The 20,008-nt window shown below is 35.4% G+C and overlaps 1 protein-coding gene across 2 annotated transcripts; it reads left to right on the forward strand.

The window, feature by feature from the left end:
- The first annotated feature begins 406 nt into the window (after window positions 1-406).
- On the forward strand, window positions 407-19,341 carry RPIA (ribose 5-phosphate isomerase A). 2 transcript variants are annotated; one of them, XM_081343823.1, is made up of 10 exons: window positions 407-472; window positions 563-716; window positions 1,593-1,653; window positions 4,406-4,461; window positions 5,129-5,188; window positions 7,615-7,679; window positions 9,026-9,094; window positions 10,234-10,375; window positions 17,032-17,131; window positions 18,196-19,341. In XM_081343823.1, the coding sequence occupies exons 1-10, from the start codon at window positions 429-431 to the stop codon at window positions 18,291-18,293; spliced, it is 849 nt and encodes a 282-aa protein (XP_081199949.1). In that variant the 5' UTR covers window positions 407-428; the 3' UTR covers window positions 18,294-19,341. The 2 variants fall into 2 exon arrangements, with proteins under 2 accessions (XP_081199949.1, XP_081199950.1); XM_081343824.1 differs by lacking the exon at window positions 407-472 and having other exon boundaries at window positions 497-716.
- Window positions 19,342-20,008: the final 667 nt, after the last annotated feature.

Here is a 20,008-nt window from a genome sequence, read left to right on the forward strand (position 1 = left end):
TAATTTCCGATCACAAATCGTAACCAAAGAGAAGAGTTTAAAAGATCAGATTTGCACGAGATGCAGAGATCTACTCGAATCCAAATTACTGAGGATATTTAATCTTAAAGATGTCAGACGTAAAGCGTTTTGATATTAATATCTGGCAAAAAGGTATTTTAAAACGTGCATAAATACATTATTGTGTGAATAAATGATTAACCGTGTAGGTAATACCTGATACTCATTGTGACTAAAATACACCTGCTCCTATTACCAGAAAGATTTTTTTTTAAGTGTGCGTTCAAAACAGCTGAATGCCGGGATGCAGCAGTCGTTTGGGGAGGAGGGGGGGCTCAAGCACTACTACGTGCGCTCAAATCTGCAAGTGGTAGTCTAAATCTCACTTGCGCCTAAGTAAGCGTTCGTGAGGCATCCTGAATCGCGAAATGTCCCGGAATGGTGGTGGTTCGGGGCAATCGCAAGAGTCAAGGTGCAGCAGCCCAAGGCGGAGAGAAAGGCGGCGGCCGGGCGGGGTCAACGTCATGCGGCACAGTACGGAGCTTCTCACTTTTCTCTACAGGACGCTGTTAGCGGAAGGAAGAATCGAATCGAGAGTTCTGCGGGAAAAGCGCGGGCTAAACCCGAGGCTGTTGAGCAGCAGCCACGGGAGCAAGAATATGACCGAAGAAGCCAAAAAGCTGGCCGCCTGGGAGGCTGTAAGCAATCACGTGCAGGTAGGGAGTTAATTTTGCAAAGAAGTACATTCCCTCACTATTGTTTTTGGAACTGTTGCTTTTACCAAATGTTTTTAGTTGTTATAAAAATTGTATTCTGACATTTATAGACGAACGCAATTAATTTTCTTCATGACAAAAATGCGAGCTGATTTATAGATTTCATGGGTGCCGAAACTGCCACTTGTTCTGAAGTTATATGAAGACTTCTGAATAGATCAGTGGCAAAGGGCTCGTCCTACGCTGTGATCCTCAGGAGTACTTTCACCATTGGAATTGGATTTGCTTAAATTTTTAGTTCATAGTCATCTGAAATATTTTGACCCATATAATTAGTTAAATGGTTCCATTTGTTCTAAAATGATCCGTATATCTACCTGGCGTTGTAATTTGCTTACTGTCCTTGCAAATAAAATACTTTTATTTGTTTCACTCTGTGGATACTTAACTAAATACTAAGTTACTGATCAAACTCTTCACATGTTGGCTTTTCAGGCAACACTATTTTTAATGCGCAAGCACAGTTATGAAAAGAAGTTGTTTGAAATTGATGTGGTACACACAGTTAGACAAACTATTTAGATATATTAGGTTAACTAGTAGCCAATTACATTTATCAACTGTATACATATTATTTTACTTTAGAGAAATTAAGGTTTGGTGTTTATTCTTTTTTTGGCCTCCTAAATGTTCACAGAAGTATTAGGTTTTTATACTGAACAACTCTTGTTTTAATTGCCTGTATGAAACATGTTTTTGTCTCATAGAAGCCAGACTATAACTGCTTAAAAGAAAGATGTCATTATGCTGTTCAGTAAAGCTGTGGTACAATTTCTGTGTTAATTTACAAAAGCAAATATTTATGCTCCTTTGTAGACTAATCATGTCCTTGGAATTGGAAGTGGATCTACAATTGTTCATGCTGTACATAAACTAGGTACGTATTACTATTATTCTTTTTTCCCCTCATAAGTATTTATTGTTCTACCAAGTAAAACAGTTGATGTACCTGCTTTGAAGCAATTCTTGAAGATGATCCCAAAATAGTAAACTTTCCTTTACGGAGCTTATTTATACTTTATTAAATTGATTTCTGTCTTCCATTTAATACTGCAGTGAACAAAAGCCAGATTGAATTCTAGAAACATTAAAAATCCTTTTAAGTTATATATCAGTCGATTCTTACACATGATACAAACTGAAATGAAAAATTCTGGGCTCCATTTGCCATTAATTCTTTTAGGTACACAAAAGAAAGTCTCCAAATTGTTATAGGTTTTAGAGTAATTGTTACTCTTCAGTTGTATAATACTGTACTTTAAATGTACAGGTAGTCCTTGACTTAAAACTGGTTGCTTAGTGTCTGAAGTTAACAACTGATCTGAATTCCGACCAGATTCAGTGTTGCAATGGATGGATGGATGGATTCTTCATTTGTAGTCCTCATGACCAGACTTTGGACATTCATCAACACAGTCCCATTTACAGCCGTTGGTCATGTAACTATTTTATGATATGTTTTGCTGAAATCCAGCATTTCCTGTTTTCAGTAAAACTGCATTTAGACAGCAGTGGTGGTTTAGTAACCACAAAAATCAAAATCAAAATAGGGTCAATGACATTACTGACCCATTTTATAAACATTATGGCATACAACTTAATAGTCAGGCTGCTCTTAACTTATATCAGGGGTCTTCAAACTTGGCTTTTTTATGACTTTTGGACTTCAACTCCCACTTTGAGGCAGTGATGTGATAGCTGTCACCGCATTAATTTACAGGACTATTGGAGAAATTTTTCATTTCAAAATTTTTAATTAACCAACATTAATTGATTGTTATTAGTTTCTTCAGTGTATTAGAAGGGCTTTGGACATATTCGTGGATAATACAAGATAAGGCCCTTTTTATACAAAAGAAGTTATAGGTGACAATTGCTATTTTCTGCCAATGTAGGCACTGAGAATGATCAAATGTGTGAATTTCTGAGAACAGTGAAATGCAATCCAAATTCCTCTTGAAATGGCCTCCCATAGCTATGCAGCCTGCATAGGCCGTTCCCTGGTCTCCCTTGCGCATGGCACCCAGACACTCCTTACCTGAGATTCCCAATGATGTGGACATATGACATCACATTTTATGACTGCATGGTAACATTGGCAAAACCAGTCCTAATTGCTGTCATATCGCAAGCACTATCTGTAGTAGGAATTTACGGGAATAGAAGGCCCAAGTAACAAACCTGTTAAAATATTTCATTAGTATTAATTTTGACAAAATGTCACATTGAAAAATGAAAAACTATTTCTAAGTATAAGGAAAAAGTTTATCTCAGGTTTTTCAGGTGGTTTCTGATTATAAGAGTTAAATAATAATTTCCACTTATGTTGTCTTTATGATTAATTAGATAGGTTTCCCCATTATCATTGTTTTATTTATTTAACAATGGATCCCTTACAATACTCAGCAATAAGAACAAAATTAACAGAAACAAGAAAAGAAACAAGAAACCAGATTTGGGCGCAGACCACCCCAGGGCATAAAGATACACCGAAATAAAGCTATTATGAGGTTTCTTCTATAGATAAGATTAGTAGGGCCAATTATAGTGTGAGGCAGGGACATCAGAGGAGAAACACATGGAATCTTATCTCTGGAATCTCCCCTTTGGGGAGGTACCATAGGTAAGAAGGAAATGGTCCCTTAAGGCAGGGCTTTTCAACCTTGTTACCCATTGTACCACTTTTAGGATGAGGCAATATCTGAGTACCACCAGTCACTCAGCAAGGTGTCAAAAACTTAACAAAAAAGAAAAAAATATGATAAAGTACAGGTAGTCCTCGACTTACAACTATTCGCTTAGTGACTGAAGTTACGACGGCACTGAAAAAAGTGACTTATGACCATTTTTCACACTTAATGACTGTTGCAGCATCCCAAGGTCATGTGATTTACATTCGGATGCTTGGCAACTGATTCATACTTATGACGGTCACAGTGTCCCAGGGTCATGTGATCACCTTTTGCAACTTTTTGACAAGCAAAGTCAATGGCCGGTGGGGAGGAGATCATCACTCAGATTGCAGGGTGCCTGTGAGGGGGGAATCCATGGGTCTCTGGTGGAGGAGGGGTGGGACTGGGATGGGTGCCCTCCCTCTCTCTTATTGTCCCTTCCTTCTTTCCTTCCTTTCTTCCCTCTTTTGTCCCTTACTCCTTCCCTCCCTCCCATTGTCCCTCCCTGAGGTTGCAGGGTGCCTATGGGAGGGGGGAATCCGTGGGTCTCTGGTGGAGGAGAGTGGGACTGGGGTGGGTGCCCTCCTTCCCTCCCTCTCTCCCATTGTCCATTTCTTCCTTCTTTCCTTCCTTTCTTCCCTCCAGAGAGAGAGAGAGAGAGAGAGAGAGAGAGAATGTACATTATAATCAGTACCCTTGCTGCTATTTAACATGCAGCAGGACTCTCTATCTCAAAGAACTGATATTGCCTCAGTATTTATTTGAAAGTGCTCTGTGTATGTTCCTTATTATTCCAGCTGTTGACTAGGACTATTCATCGTCTGATGTAGCAGGATATAAATAAATAAGCCTAGTATGGAGCATTTTGAAATGGAGACATTTCAGCAGAGATCTATTAATATAGATTGTTGTTAATGGTTTACATCTTTAGTAAATCCAATAATTTTTCTCCTACAGCTGAGAGGGTTAAAAAAGAGAATCTCAACATAGTTTGTATACCTACCTCTTTTCAGGTAAATTCTTCCTTTTAACAATTTATTGAGCATTAGTAGATAATTTGCTGTTCTTATCTTGGAAATTCCGGTTCAGATTTCTAAGTTGCATTAAATTCATGGGGACTGTTTAGCCATTCCATCCACCTACTTTTTTTGTCCTTAGCGCTCACTGTGACATTTATGCACTCTTATAGTACATTCCCTTTCCCCTTATCTTTATTGAGTCTGCAGTGGGTCAGGAAGGAAAATTTCTAGAATGCTGAAGAGAAGGTATCCACAGTTGGAAGCCTTAATCAAACTTAATTGAAAATATTAAGAGGTTTCTGGGCTCTTGTATCAGCATTTACCATCTCTGTCTCCCAATCTCAAACATCAGATAGATCACACTGAGATCAATCTATGTATGAATGGATCTTTGAAGGACTTAAAATTTAGGAGAAGTCAATGATTATTAACTGTAATTGCCCCAGGAATCTATTTCTTCATGGAAACTAGTGCATATGTGTGTCCCCATGCCTATATATGCAGTTTTTATTGGCTTTAATTCTATAATATGAGTGAATCTCTATTAGCTGTAGACTATGACAAGATACATACAATAAAACATTTTTAAAATAGGAATAAAAATAACATTCCAAACATGTATCAATATTGAGAAATAATATTGCGTTTTATTTCCCTATAGGCACGTCAATTGATTCTGCAGAATGGCTTGACCTTAAGTGACTTAGACAGACATCCTGAGGTAAGTTGGTTGGATTATTGTTAGACACTTTGTCCCATTATCCAGTTCTCAATTAATGCTTTTTGTTGATTTTAATGTGCATTTTATCATCAACATGAAAGAAAGTAACAGATTATTTAAAACCTTGACTCTGTGTCATTCAAAGGTGATTTGTTTCCCCCCACCCCATAGCTCAACCAACATTTTCAACTTTGTAGATAAATATCTTTTGGGAGTACATTATCGCCCTGATGGCTTTAATTCAGCCACAATTTATTCAAAGATTTTTATAAATGAATAATTCCAAACATTCAGAATATAATTTAATAAAACATTAATATATTTGATCGCTATTTTTTTAAGAATCTGGTTCATCATAATAGTCATATCCAACCAGTAAGGAATTACCAATAAATAGAAGTGATAATTGGCATTGTGTGTGTGTTCATTGATGTCATGTTCATTTTTACATCAATTCTACACCACAGATTTAGAAATGTTTTTGTCCTAATATCTCTTTTGATCTGCTTAATTCAATTTTTACCAGTCCTCTGGAACTATATCACTTAGCCAATATTTATTAAACAATGTTACCACTTCTTTCACCACAACCTGGTTTTAAGATCTTTGAAGTTATCTCATCTAAGCCAGTTCTCTCATTGTTTTTAAGGCTTTTAATCACCATTTTTATTTCTTCAATTGTAATTTCATCACTATTCACCTGAAGCTCTTATAGGGCACACTCTTCATTAAAATTGTATGTAGAGAGCGGGTTTGGCTAATTAAAAGTTTCCTGGAAGTGTTCAACCCATCTTCTATTTTGCTTATCTTGGATGACCAAATCTGAGCAAGGCTTGAACAGTAAATAAATTCTAAATCTTCCTAAGATACTCAGAAACATCATTTCCAACAGATGATTTGATATAAGAATGTCGTTAGTGTAAACTAAATAGATATTGTTTAAAAAGACCTCTAATATTTGATTTACTTGGTGTATTACTATTAACTCTTTTTCATGCTTTGCTAATGTTGCTTACTTCAAAAGGGAATAGTGTGATGGGTACATCTGTTTCCATGTTGATGACCTAGAGCAGTGATGGCAAACCTTTTAGAGACCAAGTGTCCAAACTGCAACCCAAACCCCATTTATTTATTGCAAAGTGCCAGGGCTGCATCAGCATTGTGGTTCCCTCAGGGAGGGCGGGATGTGTGGCCCACTGGGTGGGCATGGCCAGGGTAGTCACAGCAGACTGGGTGGTGTGGCCAGGTAGCTGTGGCCATCTCGATGCTCTAACCTCTACTTGAGCTTGCTAGCCGGCCGTTTTGCCTGCTTTGTGCTGGGCAGCGTTGCTGCTCCGGGCAGTGGCGGCCTAATGGACCTGCGCGAGCTGCTAGTGCTGGTGGTGCGCGTGCCTACAGAGAGGGCTCTGAGTGCCGCCTCTGGCACGCATGCCATAGGTTCGCCACCACTGACCTAGAGTACCCGGAGGACAGTTTGTGTATTGTGGTCATCTTAATCGGGGCACTCCAGACATGTAATTCCCAGAATTGCCCTTTGGTCCTTTTAGCTGGATATTCTAGGAATTGTAGTCATAGCATATGATAGGATGGATAAGATCCTCATTGGAAACTTTTTCCAACCAGACATGTGAAACTCACAGAATACCAATGTAACAATTTTACAATGCACCTTTGTAATAAAAGAAACTTACGGGAAGACTCCCTGGAACCTATTGTTTTCATTTTAGAAACATATAAAGAGGTCTTTCTAACTGCCTGCTCTTTAAATATCAAATATTTTAATCTAGCTTCTTTCTCATGTTTATTTTATTATTTTTTATTTTTATTCCATTTATATCCCGCCCTTCTCCGAAGACTCAGGGCGGCTTACAAGCTTAGCAGTAGCCTTCATTCTATGTATATGCCTGCTTATTAGGGCTTTCCCCCCCCAAGCGGCATTATTACAAAGTCAGCTTATTGCCCCCAACAATCTGGGTCCTCATTTTACCTACCTCGGAAGGAGCCTGGTGGGATGTTGTTCCCTGCCATAATACTTCTACAGCTTTTACCATTCCTGTTAGATGTTCCTAAGCCTGGTTCTGAATTAGTGTAGCTAATACTCTAGAATTACTTTCTTTTAGGTCAGGCAAATCATTCAACAAGATTATGCCTCACTGCTATGTGTTTCTATTTTTTTTATTGTGTATTTTGTGTATTTTGGTTTTTTATTTAAGCCACCTAGAGTAATGTGGAAGTGAGATGGGCAGCTATATAGAATGAATAAACTTATTTTATTGGCTAATTGATTGACACCTACAGCCAGAAGACTTTTAAAGCAGTCATTTGTAGATCTAAAGGGCTGCCTTATTGAAAGATCTTCACAGGCCTACTTTCCTCATAGTAGAAGTGTTTTGTGTATGTATTATAAATTGTTCTTTTTTATGTAGTTGAATGTTGCTATTGATGGAGCTGATGAAGTTGACTCAGACCTCAGTCTCATCAAAGGAGGAGGGTAAGAATAATTACTATTTTTGTATTCATTGATAATCAATCAAATAAAATATGTGAGTGGCTCTCCAGTAGTATATATTGGTTGTGATCTGAAAGATAAAATTTGTAGCTTTATAAGTTAATGTCTCATTATTAAATTGCTGAAGGTAAACTCTAATATTTGCTTGAGGACTATATAAGTCAAACAGGTTGGGAAATATTAATGTAAGGACTGCTGTAAGGGCTAAATGTTCTACTGATGAGCTGGGGCTCTTACCTACATTATTGAAAGAATGAGCAAGATGACCCAAGGAAATTATCTTATTCCAGGGCACACCCTGATTGGTGTGACCTAATCTTTTCTGAAATGAGGCAGACATCAAAACGGACGGATTTCAGTGTGTGTTCACATTGTGTGATTAGAACCCTTTCCTGCAGTTTTAGAAACAAGACAAATAGCTGGAAAATGCAACCTAATTTCGCCACCTCCCCATAACACTTCTGCAAATGTCTCTGTTTTTGTTCTGATATTTGCAAACAAAGTTCTAAAATGATATCTGTCAAGTAGCAGAAATTCGAAGCATTTTTTTCAGCTGCTATGGGGTGGAAAGTAGCATTGAATATTAGTTTGCTTTAAAATGAGAGATTTACAGAAATACTGCATGGATTTTATTTTAGGAATAAAACTGTTTCCCACACAATTTTCAGTGTTTGTCTTTAATAATGGGTTTAAGAATTAGAGTAAATGTAGGAAAAGGATCACATATTATAGAAATATGTCTGTCACGTGTCCATAGCTCAGTAACTCCTATTGACTTCAGCAGAATTTAAGTGTAAAAATGTTTTTATGTTTGTAAATAGTATTTTTTACTGAGGCCACCTATTTGGGCAGGGTATGGGTATGTGCTAATCTTGTTATATTTCAAATATTGACCATATTTCATCCACAGTGATGATAATTCGTAAAATTTATGATACCTGGTTCAGAGATAATTTTTCCCCCAACTTAAATGCTAAAACCCTGTGTCAAGATTTGAGGTTTTATTTCATTGTTTAAAATGGTGTTGGATGCTTTTTTCAAAAATTGACCATATTTGTCCACGGCGATGAAAATTCGTAAAATTCGTGATGCCTAGTTCAAGGGTTTAGGTGGCTGAGAGGACAATTTTTTTTCAACTTAAATGCTTAACAGTTCCTGTCTTAGGATTCAGGGCTTTATTTGGTAACAGCGATGATGATCTCATTTTTTATGAATACTATGATGAATATGACTTGTGGGTAAAGGAAAATGAATATGCTTAGATTTAAATTTGGTATTAACCTACTGATTAGTTTGTTGAGCTTGAAAGCTGTTCTTTTATTCTTCAGCGGTTGCCTGACACAGGAGAAGATAGTAGCTGGTTGTGCAAAAAGCTTCATAGTTATTGCTGATTACAGGTAAAATGACAGCGTTCCTTGTTGTGGTTTCCCCTTTAAGAAGTTGCAGAAAGGGCTGTGTTTATTCATAGCAGGTTTTCATATAAATTTATATCAGAGTTATATATCCAGTCTAGTTTTACTTAAGCTGTTAGGGCTTGAAATGTTGCATTATGTCATGTCTCCATGTATGAAGTTTTAACAAGAATTGGACACAAGATTCTCTTTTTTTACATAGGGTATATCCGGTGTGGTATTTTTACTTTCTATAATCACCAGGTGGCAGTACTCCATTGGTTTTCTTCTCAATTAGGCCATGTCAAGCTTGTCTGGATAGATACGGGTCCCTATATCCTATTTCCTGGTGGTCTCTGTAAAATAAAAACACCTGAGCTTATGTGTAACTTCACAAATATATATATATTATATATCTCATTTACAGGTAGTCCTCAACTTAAGAATCAAAATTGGACTGGAAAATTGTTAAGTGCAGTTATTAAGTGAGACATCACATAACTTTACAGTGTTTTTTGTCATGGGTCATTAAGTGAGACATCAAGTGAGTTTCCCTTTCGGCTTCCCATTGACTTTGCTTTTTGGAAGCTATCTGGGAAGATCACAAATGGCAATCAGATGAGTGCAGGATGCTGCAACAGTTGTGAGAGATAGTTGCCAAGTGCCCAGATTGTGATCATGTGCCTACAGACATCCTGCAATAGTTGTAAGTGCAAGAATTGGTTGTATATTGGAAGTTCCATTGGAATTTCAGGTGGTTGCTAAATGAATGGTCGTAAGTCAATATAAAAGCATACACATTTATTACATATGTAAAATGTTCAGTGCTGACATAGTCTTGTCTTGCTTAGTCCTCTGTGTTTCCTGAACACATTGCTATATAATGAATTGCTCATCCTCTCAAAACAGCTCAGATATTGGTTATAATCAGCAGTGTCCTAGATAGTCACATACACAAATCTGAAATTCTGTATCATCTCTTGAGCATGTGCCTTTCTGTTTGTTGGTATTGTTGAAAGGCAATGTGTTCTGGCTTTCAGAAGTAAAGTCAGGATATCTCAGCAAGTTGACGTTTGTTTGCAGATTCCTGTGTTATTACTATCATAATATTAATGTACATCTTCTTTTAATCCATATTCTTGTAGAAAAAGGTCTAAAAACCTTGGAGAACAGTGGAAGAAGGGGATTCCTATTGAAGTTATTCCAATGGCCTATGTCCCAATCATTAAGCTTCTGACCAATAAATTTGGAGGTGTTACAGAATTGAGGATGGCTGTCAATAAAGCTGTATGTATAGTTAAGAAGTTCATAATCTGTATGGTATTGGTGTATAGAAACATTTACTAATTCTTTCCTTTTCAGAGTGGGTGGACAGGTAAACCTTTGCTATTAATAAATTATTAGCTTTAGAACTTCTGGTTTTGTGCGGTAGCGACTGGTCATGGGCTTACAGATTTTCTGCTCCCTCATGGCTAATTTTGCCCTGCCAGGGGACCCTAAATGGGTCTAAGTCACCCCGGAGAGGCAGTGAAGAAAGAAGGGTGCTCCACAATTCTTCCTTCTTCATCTGAATAAATCATTTTAGAATCTATTGTCTCTTTAATAGAGTTATAGCTATAACATAAATGGCAAAAAAAACAAACAGAAAAGACATCAATATGTACTATTGAAAGAAAAATTTGAAAAACTGGAATCAGAACTGCAAATGAATCCACAAGAGATTGTGAAAAGAGAAATGGAAACAATAAAACACAAACCAAATCTGTTGGATTCAGAAAAATTGGCACAGTAAATAAGAGCAAAACAAAAGTTTTTTGAAAATGCAAATAAACCAGGAAGATGGTTAGCTTATAAACTTAAAAAACAGAAAGAGAAGAAAATGATAAACAAGTTAGTAAATGAAAAAGGTTGCCTACAATTTAAAAATGAAGAAATAAAAAAGATACTTAAAGAATATTACAAGAAACTGTATGACATAGAAGAAATTTCAAGAGAGAGAATGATTCAATATCTGGAAGAAAATGACCTTCCAAAAATTTCAGAAACCTGTAAGAGTATGTTAGAGAAAAAAATAACAATGATGGAAATAACAAAAAAACGAGAAAACACCGGGGCCAGATGGACTACTGGCGGAGTTATATAAAGCTTTACAATGAACCGCTGAAAGGCATTTGCAATGAATTTTTGTTGAAGGCCAAATTCCCAAATACATGGATAGAAGCAAATATTACCTTAATACCAAAAGAAGACTCAATTTGACACAGATAAATTATAAATGGATATCATTACTTAATGTGGATTATACTTCCAATAATGGCAGAGAGACTGAAAAGATTCTTAACTGAATTTATACATTCAGACCAAAATGGTTTTTTTGCCAGAGAGACAAATTAAAAATAATTTAAGATTGATAATGGATGTATTGGAATATTATTAATTACACCCAGAGAAACAATTGGCACTAATATTTCTAGATGCCCAAAAGGCATTTGATAATGTTTCCTGGCAATTTATGATTCAGCAATTACAAATAATGGACTTTGGACAGAACTTTATAAACATGATAAAAGCAATATACAATAAACAAACAGTGGGAGTGATTGTGAATGGAGAATATACTGAGAACTTTGAGATAAGAAAAGGAACAAGGCAAGGATGTCCATTATCTCCATTGTTATTTATTTTCACTCTGGAAGTTTTAAATAGAAATATTAGACAAGATATAGAAATTAAAGGACTAGAAATAAAAGGTGAAACATAAATTACAAGCATTTGCTGACGATTTGGTATTTATTTTAGAAGAACCTTTGGAGATGATTCCTAAACTATTGGCAAAGATAGAACAATGGCAGGACTGAAAATAAACAGAGAAACAATGGCAGGACTGAAAATAAACAGAGAGAAAAAACCAAAGTAATAGTTAAAAACCTTACAGATAAACAAAACAAAACAAAAAAGCCAAATGTCGGAAAAAACAAAATTGCAGATAGTTAAAAAGGTTAAATATCTGGGAATATATTTAACAGCAAGATGTTCAATGGAAATGAACAGATGCTAGCATTTCATATGTTGTGATGACCGGATGTTTCCTGCAAAATGTGAGTCTTTGCTTAAAGCTTCTGGACAATAAAGGTGTCTATTATGCAATCAATTTTCATTGAGTGAAACTATGATTTCTGGAGCTAAAGAAGCATTTTTGGTTCTGGGAATCAAAACAGTAAAAAAGGAGTGATTTTCCCATCCCAGCTATACTGGTGGTTACAGCTGTTCAGTCACGCGTGTTGCATAGTTGGTTAGAACAAAGAAGTTACCCACCTGGCACATAGCCATGAAATCCTGAAAGCTCCACCCACTTAAGTAGGTAAGCATGGTATTCACTAAACAGTCAGACTACAATTCCCATAAGGCATCTGTTGAGGAAATAACGTTTAACCCTGTAAATGCTACATGTTCTACTAAGGGTGTTGTATTAACCCTGTAAATGCTGTATACACTAACACAGTTCTTAATTCCTAAACTAGGTATAAAATGGAGCAGCTGAATATATACTGGTCCAGCACAACCAGAGTGGGTTTTATATTATCAAGCATCTGTATTAACATGGGTAAAAGAATGGATAACTCTTAGAAATAAAAGGCTGTTATATCTGGAGGGGCATGATCTACAATTGGGGTGGCACGCTTTTTTATGGTATGGGAAAAATAAAGTCCATAAATATTTCCAAACTCATTATATAAGAAATGCATTATTAACAACATGGGAAAAAATAAAATGTAAAATATATTTGAAAATTCCAAGGTGGTTGTCAACACTGTACACCCAAATTTAGTGAACTTTGAAAAAATCTGAAGGGAATTTAAAATCTAAACAAGAAATGGAAAATCAGGGTATCAATTTAACATGGTGGGCACATTTACAAATGCAAGCTAGATATGATAAAGATGTTAAACTATGGATTTTATAAGGAACAAACTCTGTTTGATAAGACATTGTTAACTTCTGATGAGACACTAATTAAGAAAATGTATAATTTTCTATTAACTTTGAAAATGGAAAGCGAACAAGTTAAACAATGATAAGATGGGTGAAAATTTTTGGATACAATACAGAATTAGAAAAATGGCAAAATTTATGGGAAAGAAATTACAAACTGACAAGGTCAACTTCCTACAAAGAAAATTCATATAAAAATGTTTTATAGAAGGCACTTGCCACCAGCAAGACTAGCAAAAATGTTCAAAAACATATCAGATAGATGTAGAAATGTAAACATAAGTCAGACACTTATTATCATGTTTTGTGGATTTGTTACAAAGTAAAAAGTTATTGAAAAAAGATACATGCCTAGCTAGAAAAGATGTTGGGAGAACATGTAGATTTTAAATCTGAACTTTTTTTATTAGGTATAATGCCAGAAAAGACTAACAAACAAAGCATATATTTGATTTTGCATGTCACAAGAGAGGCAAGAATTATATTTGCGCAATACTGGAAAAATGAAGGAATCCCATCAGATGAAGAAATAATCAAAAAAATACTAGAATGCGCAGAGATGGATAGGCTGTCTATGAGGCTGAAAGAAAAAGAAGAAATGGAATATTATCAAACTTGGAATTATTTTATTGATGGCTAGAGGAAAGAATAAGGATTAGGAATTAAATATTAGTGAATGTAAATATTAGCGAATGTTGAAAAATTATTACTGAATGTATGGGGGGAAAAACAAAAACTTACAAAAAAAACATATCAAGAAAACATAAATACTCCACAGGATGAGATACATAGTTTACTGCAACTAATTCAAACAATGACTTTAAACTACAAAGAAATCCAAAATAACTTTGAAAATATAAATCAATCTATTTCCAAGTTAACTACAACAAAAATTTTTCCAGAAAACAACAGAGAAGGAGCAGATAAAACAGGTAAATGATGATGATAACTTTATTGTCACTTTGAATGTACACCAATCGGCATACATCAAAATGAAATTTCGTTGCATACAGCTCTCAAAGGGTCACCACCTCCGATATATGGATATATAAATAAATGGATACCAAATTGAAAATAGAGACTTAAAGATGGAACTTAACAAAACAAGGAAACATGATTTAATCCTAGTGGAAAAAAATTCACAAGAATTGGAAAAAAACAACTTATCCCTTAAGACTACAAAATAAATCTGAGGAGAAGAAAACAGATTGGATAAAATGGACTATAGAGATGCCAGGAACATCAGAGAGAAAGGAAATGATAAGAGAAGTGGAGAGAAAGAGAAAAAGATTTTCAACAAACAAGGAATGGCAGAAGCCCTGTACAAAGACACTTCATCTGATTTACTTTTTATATCTACAGTAACATTTACGAACATGGAAAAACCTTTCAACTCAGCAAAACACATTGATCAAGAAAGATACTGGACAAAAGAAAAAGACCAAAGTGGAAATCAAGAAAATATATGATGGGACCTACCAGAGAGAATACTTAAAAAAGAAACATTTATTTGAATATGGTTAAAGAAATAGGAAAGATTTGGAATATATATGTCATTTAAGAGGGATGAATCCCCTAAATAATATAGTATACTTTTTCCCCCTTTTTTATTCTATTTCTATATAAAAAAGTTGAAATGGCTTAGATAAAGGAAATGTTTTAGATATTTAAATGTGATTGAATTTAAGAAAATTATAATGGATAAAAATGTTTTGAATAAGAGTTAAAGGACTAGATGACTAAATGTATTAAATGGAATACTTAAAAGATTAAACATTTTTAATTATAGTTAAAAAGAATAAGAAATCTTGGAAACAAATATATATTAGCTTAGGAGGGATATATATTTAAAATAGTATGCTATTTTTTATGTTTCTTTACTCTTGCCCTCTTTTCTTTTTTTCACAGTTTTATCTATTCCTTAAGAAATGTAAAAGTGCTGAAATGGTTCACATGGAAAAAATAGACTTAAATTTTTAATGTAATTAATTTTTGAGAAAATCCTAACCAGTAAGAATACTTAGAATTTTGTGGGAGAAACAAATTTAAATAAGGACTGTAACATGATCTATGATAAGGCAACCAGAATGATTGGATAGGAAAAAAAATATTGCATTGATGTGATTATTATTTTTAGGAATATTGGGAAAAATTATATATTATGTATCAAAACAATAAGAATTGTATTAACTCAATGTTTGCAAAAGAGGATATTTTGGGGAAAAGAGGAAATCCACTAAAACCATTATGTGGATTATGGATTATAGAAATCAATTGTTAGTGATTGTTTTACACATGTAAACCCAGACAACACACTGTTCACCAATTATTAAGTGGTTTATGTTTTTAAAAATCAATAAAATATATTACAAATGAATAAATAAATTACTAGCTTTGCAGAGGTCAGGATGGGTCAATGTTATGCAAGATTTACTTGCATAAATCTTTATTGAATTTTGCCACATATCAGCTGGACTAATACATATTTGTTGTTCCAGTTTTTTCACTTATTGTAAACCTTGGGATTGACTTTTAAAATACTGTACAGCTCCCTAGTTGACTCCTACTAGCACATTTGAGAGAGCTCAGACCAAGATAATGTTTCCCTCTTCCTTTCCATTTGCAGGAAGGGATATTATAGCATCCTGACTATTTTGAAAATGAAAACAAAGAACTGGGCAACAAATAGTACTCCTAACAAGCAATGTATTCTCTTCAAAATGTCACATGCAGGAACGCCACTACTGTAAAAAGTAAAGTTGATTTTCTTGAGGGACCAAAAGCCTATTGCAGCTTCCTCAAGTTCGAGCCTATAGTAAAATTTTAGCTTAGGAATAATTTTAACCGGCCTATGCCAGCTCAGTACCCTTCAGATATTTTATTTTTGAAATGTTTAATTTGTCCAATGGCCAAATTCTTTAGAAAGGTTACAGTAAAACACAGTAAGATACAATCTAAATAAAAACATACATAATTAAAAATAAAAATATAAAACTAAATAGGCAGTAATATGACAGTCAAAACGTAACAACCAAAACTGCTGAAAGGCCTGAAGAAATAAACAATTTCTCTGATGCTGAAAGGACATACGAAGGAACACTATTGGGTATGTCTAGTCTAGTGAAAAAAGGACTAAAGGTGACATGATAGCAGCGTTCCAATATTTGAGGGACTGCCACAAAGAAGAGGGGGCTAACCTATTTTCCAAAGTACCTGAAGACAGGACAAGAAACAATGGATGGAAACTATCTTAGAACTAAGGAGAAAATTTCCTGTCAGTGAGAACAACAATGGCTTGCCTCCAGAAATTGTGGGTGCTCCATCACTTGCAGTTTTTAAGAAGAAATTGCATAGCCAATTGTCCAGAATGGTATAGAGCAGGGGTCAGCAACCTGAAACGGTGAAAGAGCCACTCGGAACTGGTTCCCTCACAAAAGGAAAAACGGAGCCGCAAAAAATGTGTGCACATGGACATACATGCGCACATGCGCAGAACAGGGTTTGACGGAAGAGTGGAGCCAAGGCAAGATATGCACCTACCTTGCATATTTGAATTGATTGGTTAAACTTTTTTAGTCTCACTTTTTTTTTTGGACTGCACATGGCAGAGGACTGGGAGCCGCAGGAGACGGCTGAAAGAGCCGCATGTGGCTCCGGAGCCGCGGGTTGCAGACTTTTGGTATAGAGTCTCCTGCTTCAGCAGAGAGTTGGACTATAAGACCTCCAGAGCCCCTTCTTATGTGTTATTCTGATAAGCAAAGGATAGGTATTCTGCGATTTGCTTCCATTCTGTTGTTTTTTTGTCTAGGAGTTACACTATATTAACAAATCTGTATGATGTTTGCAGGTTAGTTTTAGATAAATATTCACATGCAGGTCACTTTAGATGTGTCTGATTTATAGCTCAAAATAAAAGATCTTGTGCATAATATTTTTACTTTTGCTTATAGGGTCCTGTGGTGACAGACAACGGGAATTTTTTATTGGACTGGAAATTTGATAAAGTCCATAATTGGAATGAAATGAATATAGCAATCAAGATGATACCAGGTGGCCTTCATATACCATTTAGTTTTAATAGTGCAAAGGATTAATTTTTGGGTCTCTGAATTATTGTAGTACTTTCAAAAGCAATTAGGTGTATTACCCTTATGTGTTCAATGTCTTGAGCAAAATTGAAACTTTCAAAAATTGAATTTATGCTTTTGGTTTAGTTCTGTAAAACCTGTAGCAAGCTGATAGCTAAAAGGTGACTTTTTTTCAAATTATAACCAAAAATGCGAGGCATGTTATTAAAGGAATTGTGAACATTACTGCATCTGTGGGTGGCAGTGTTGTTTCATGAAAATAAGTCATGTCACCAATGTAAAATTTAGCAATTTTTGTTCATTTTCTCAATTAGCTTATGTCTGAAGTCTTAATTGGTATTGGGCAAAGCTGTTGTATAGTTTTTACAATATGAGTTAGATAATTATCTATAAAATAATCCCCTATGGGTGCTCATAAGTACTTGGGCAGTAAGGGAACCTGCTGATGTTGCATTGCATAAAACCTCAGATCTGCTTATCCTATAGGACTAATATATACAACTAATATAAAGTGATTTTCAAATAGACATCAGAAATCTTCCCAACTGCCTTGTCTGGCTTCTCTTGCTCAGTTTGAGGCTACAGTTCTTATTTCTTTTGCTTCTTTTTTCTGTGAAAAAATCAGTGAGAAAAAAGGGATGGTGGGGCAAATGTCAACTTTGCTTTTGCTTCTAAATGATCTCAAGATGAACCTTATCGAAAGAAATGTATCTTCTTGACTCCTCTTCCCCCTTCTCACTCTTCAACAATCCAAGGCAGTAGAAAGACATTCTTCCCTGGTGCAGTACTTCTCAACCTCAGCAACTTCAAGATGCAAAGACCTGGAATTCTGGGAGTTGAAGTCTACAGAACCTAACTGTTGAGGTTGAGAAATACTGCTCTGGTATATGTCGTGTTTTAATATAGGATTTTCATTTTTGAAGCTTTCAGTATATTTCCTGATTTATACCATTAAGATATGAATATTATGTAATGTGGTGTTTTTTTTTAGTAATAATTAAAAGTAATTGAACTTTTCTGTTTTAGGAGTAGTGGAAACAGGTCTCTTCATCAATATGGCAGAGCGGGTTTACTTTGGCATGGAAGATGGTTCTGTTATTGTACATGAGAAGCGAGTTCACTAACTTCTTACAATTATTCAGCTCTACTCTGCTATCTTGTTATCATCAATGATGCCAGCCTGACAACTTGCCTTAAAGCATTCAGTCTGAATCTCAGTGAATGGAGTAAAAAGGTCCAGGGAATGTCATCATAAAATCTATTTTTAATGTAATTTTTAAAAAGTGATCATCATTTTGAATGTTTCAAACTTTTTATTTTTTATATAATTTACAAAAAAGTTACTTTGTACAGTATTGGAATATTTTGACTTCAGTGCATTATGAGGGAAGAAAGTAAATAAAATATGTGATATGGTTAAATCCAAAAAACCCAAGATGTATTTACGTCAAAGGGCTGTGTTCAGCTAGAAATCATTTTGGTTCTATATTTTATGCCTTTAAAATGATTTTAATCATTATTTTAATTAGATAATGCCTTGTTATATTCTTTACAATGAGACTAATATTTCAGTAGTTGATTTTAATTTAAATTAAAATTTAATTTCTACCTAGAACTGACTTATTATATTTTGCATCTCCTTAATTGTTCACGTTGCCATGAGAATTAATATGAAAAACAGATTGCGTGTCCAGACATTTCTAGCCAGTGTCATTGACACCAGTCAATAGTGACTTGAACTTATTCATATCAATACTGTGGGCAAGCCAATTTTCAAATGTTTCTGAAACAGTTTGGAAGAAGTCTTGCCACAAAGATTGTTAAGACACTATGAATAATGTATTCATTAGCCACAATTTTAATGTAAAAATTCAGTACTCCCATTATTTATTCCTAGTAGCAAAAGATTCCAGTCCATTTTAATAATTATGGTTATAATTTGGGGTTCACTTCTTATTAAGAGCTGAGAATTGTTAATCCCATGCATAGTGATGTAGATGATGTAACTAAGACAAAATTAGAATCTTCTTGAATGAAATATAAATGTAGAAAGAATTTGAGCCATACTTTATTCCTTAATGCGTTGCCTGATCAAAAATATGATTTGATACTTCCTCTGCTGTAGCATTTAAATAAAATACTGCAGTGCCAGCCATGTGATTGTATGTTTAAATGACTTTCTGGTGGATTTTCTAAAAAAGGTCTTGCAGGATAATTCCAGTGGTTTTCTTTTCTCCATCCTCCTGCTCTAATAGAGGTCCCCACCCTTTTGGGCAATGGGCTGGTTACATGGAGAGGGTTTTCCGCGGACCGGCAGGGGCATGGTTGTGTGCTGCCTGCATCCCACGGATGGGGCTTTGCTTGTTTCTGCGGAACAGTTGCTGGCATGCCACGGCCCGGTACTGGTCCACAGACTGGGGGTTGGGGACCCCTGCACTAATAGCCAGCTTGTTAGAAAACCACAAATAAGATAGGGAAGTGGTAGATCATCCTTAGTTCATTCTTTTAATGCACCCAATGCAAAAAGATCACTTTGCTGTATTTGTAATGTATTTAACCCCTACAAGTTTTTCATTTCGTTGTTGTTATAACAGATAAAAATAGATTAATAAAAGCATTTTGTGCCTATTCCCAGGTTAGTGGGCAGTATCTTCAGGATGGCTAATCTGATTTCTTGCTTATTAGATTCATGTTCCATGTGACTTAATAGGATTCATGCCCTTCCCAGGAGGTGGTAGATAACTGTAATGTCAACTTCTTTAAGAGGGGATGATTTTGAAACTGACCCGATATCTGGTGTGCCACAAGGCTGTAGGCCAGGGGTATCAAACTGCCGGCC

This window comes from Vipera berus (genome assembly GCF_964194415.1).
Source record: "Vipera berus genome assembly, chromosome: Z".
NCBI classification, from domain to species: domain Eukaryota; kingdom Metazoa; phylum Chordata; class Lepidosauria; order Squamata; family Viperidae; genus Vipera; species Vipera berus.

Excerpts from the sequence above, each read along its gene's own strand:
- RPIA (XM_081343823.1), top strand. The coding sequence starts at position 429 with ATGTCCCGGAATGGTGGTGGTTCGGGGCAATCGCAAGAGTCAAG. Across the intron at positions 473-562 it reads GGGCAATCGCAAGAGTCAAG|GACGCTGTTAGCGGAAGGAA; the intron begins GTGCAGCAGCCC and ends TTTTCTCTACAG. Across the intron at positions 1,654-4,405 it reads TCATGCTGTACATAAACTAG|CTGAGAGGGTTAAAAAAGAG; the intron begins GTACGTATTACT and ends TTTCTCCTACAG.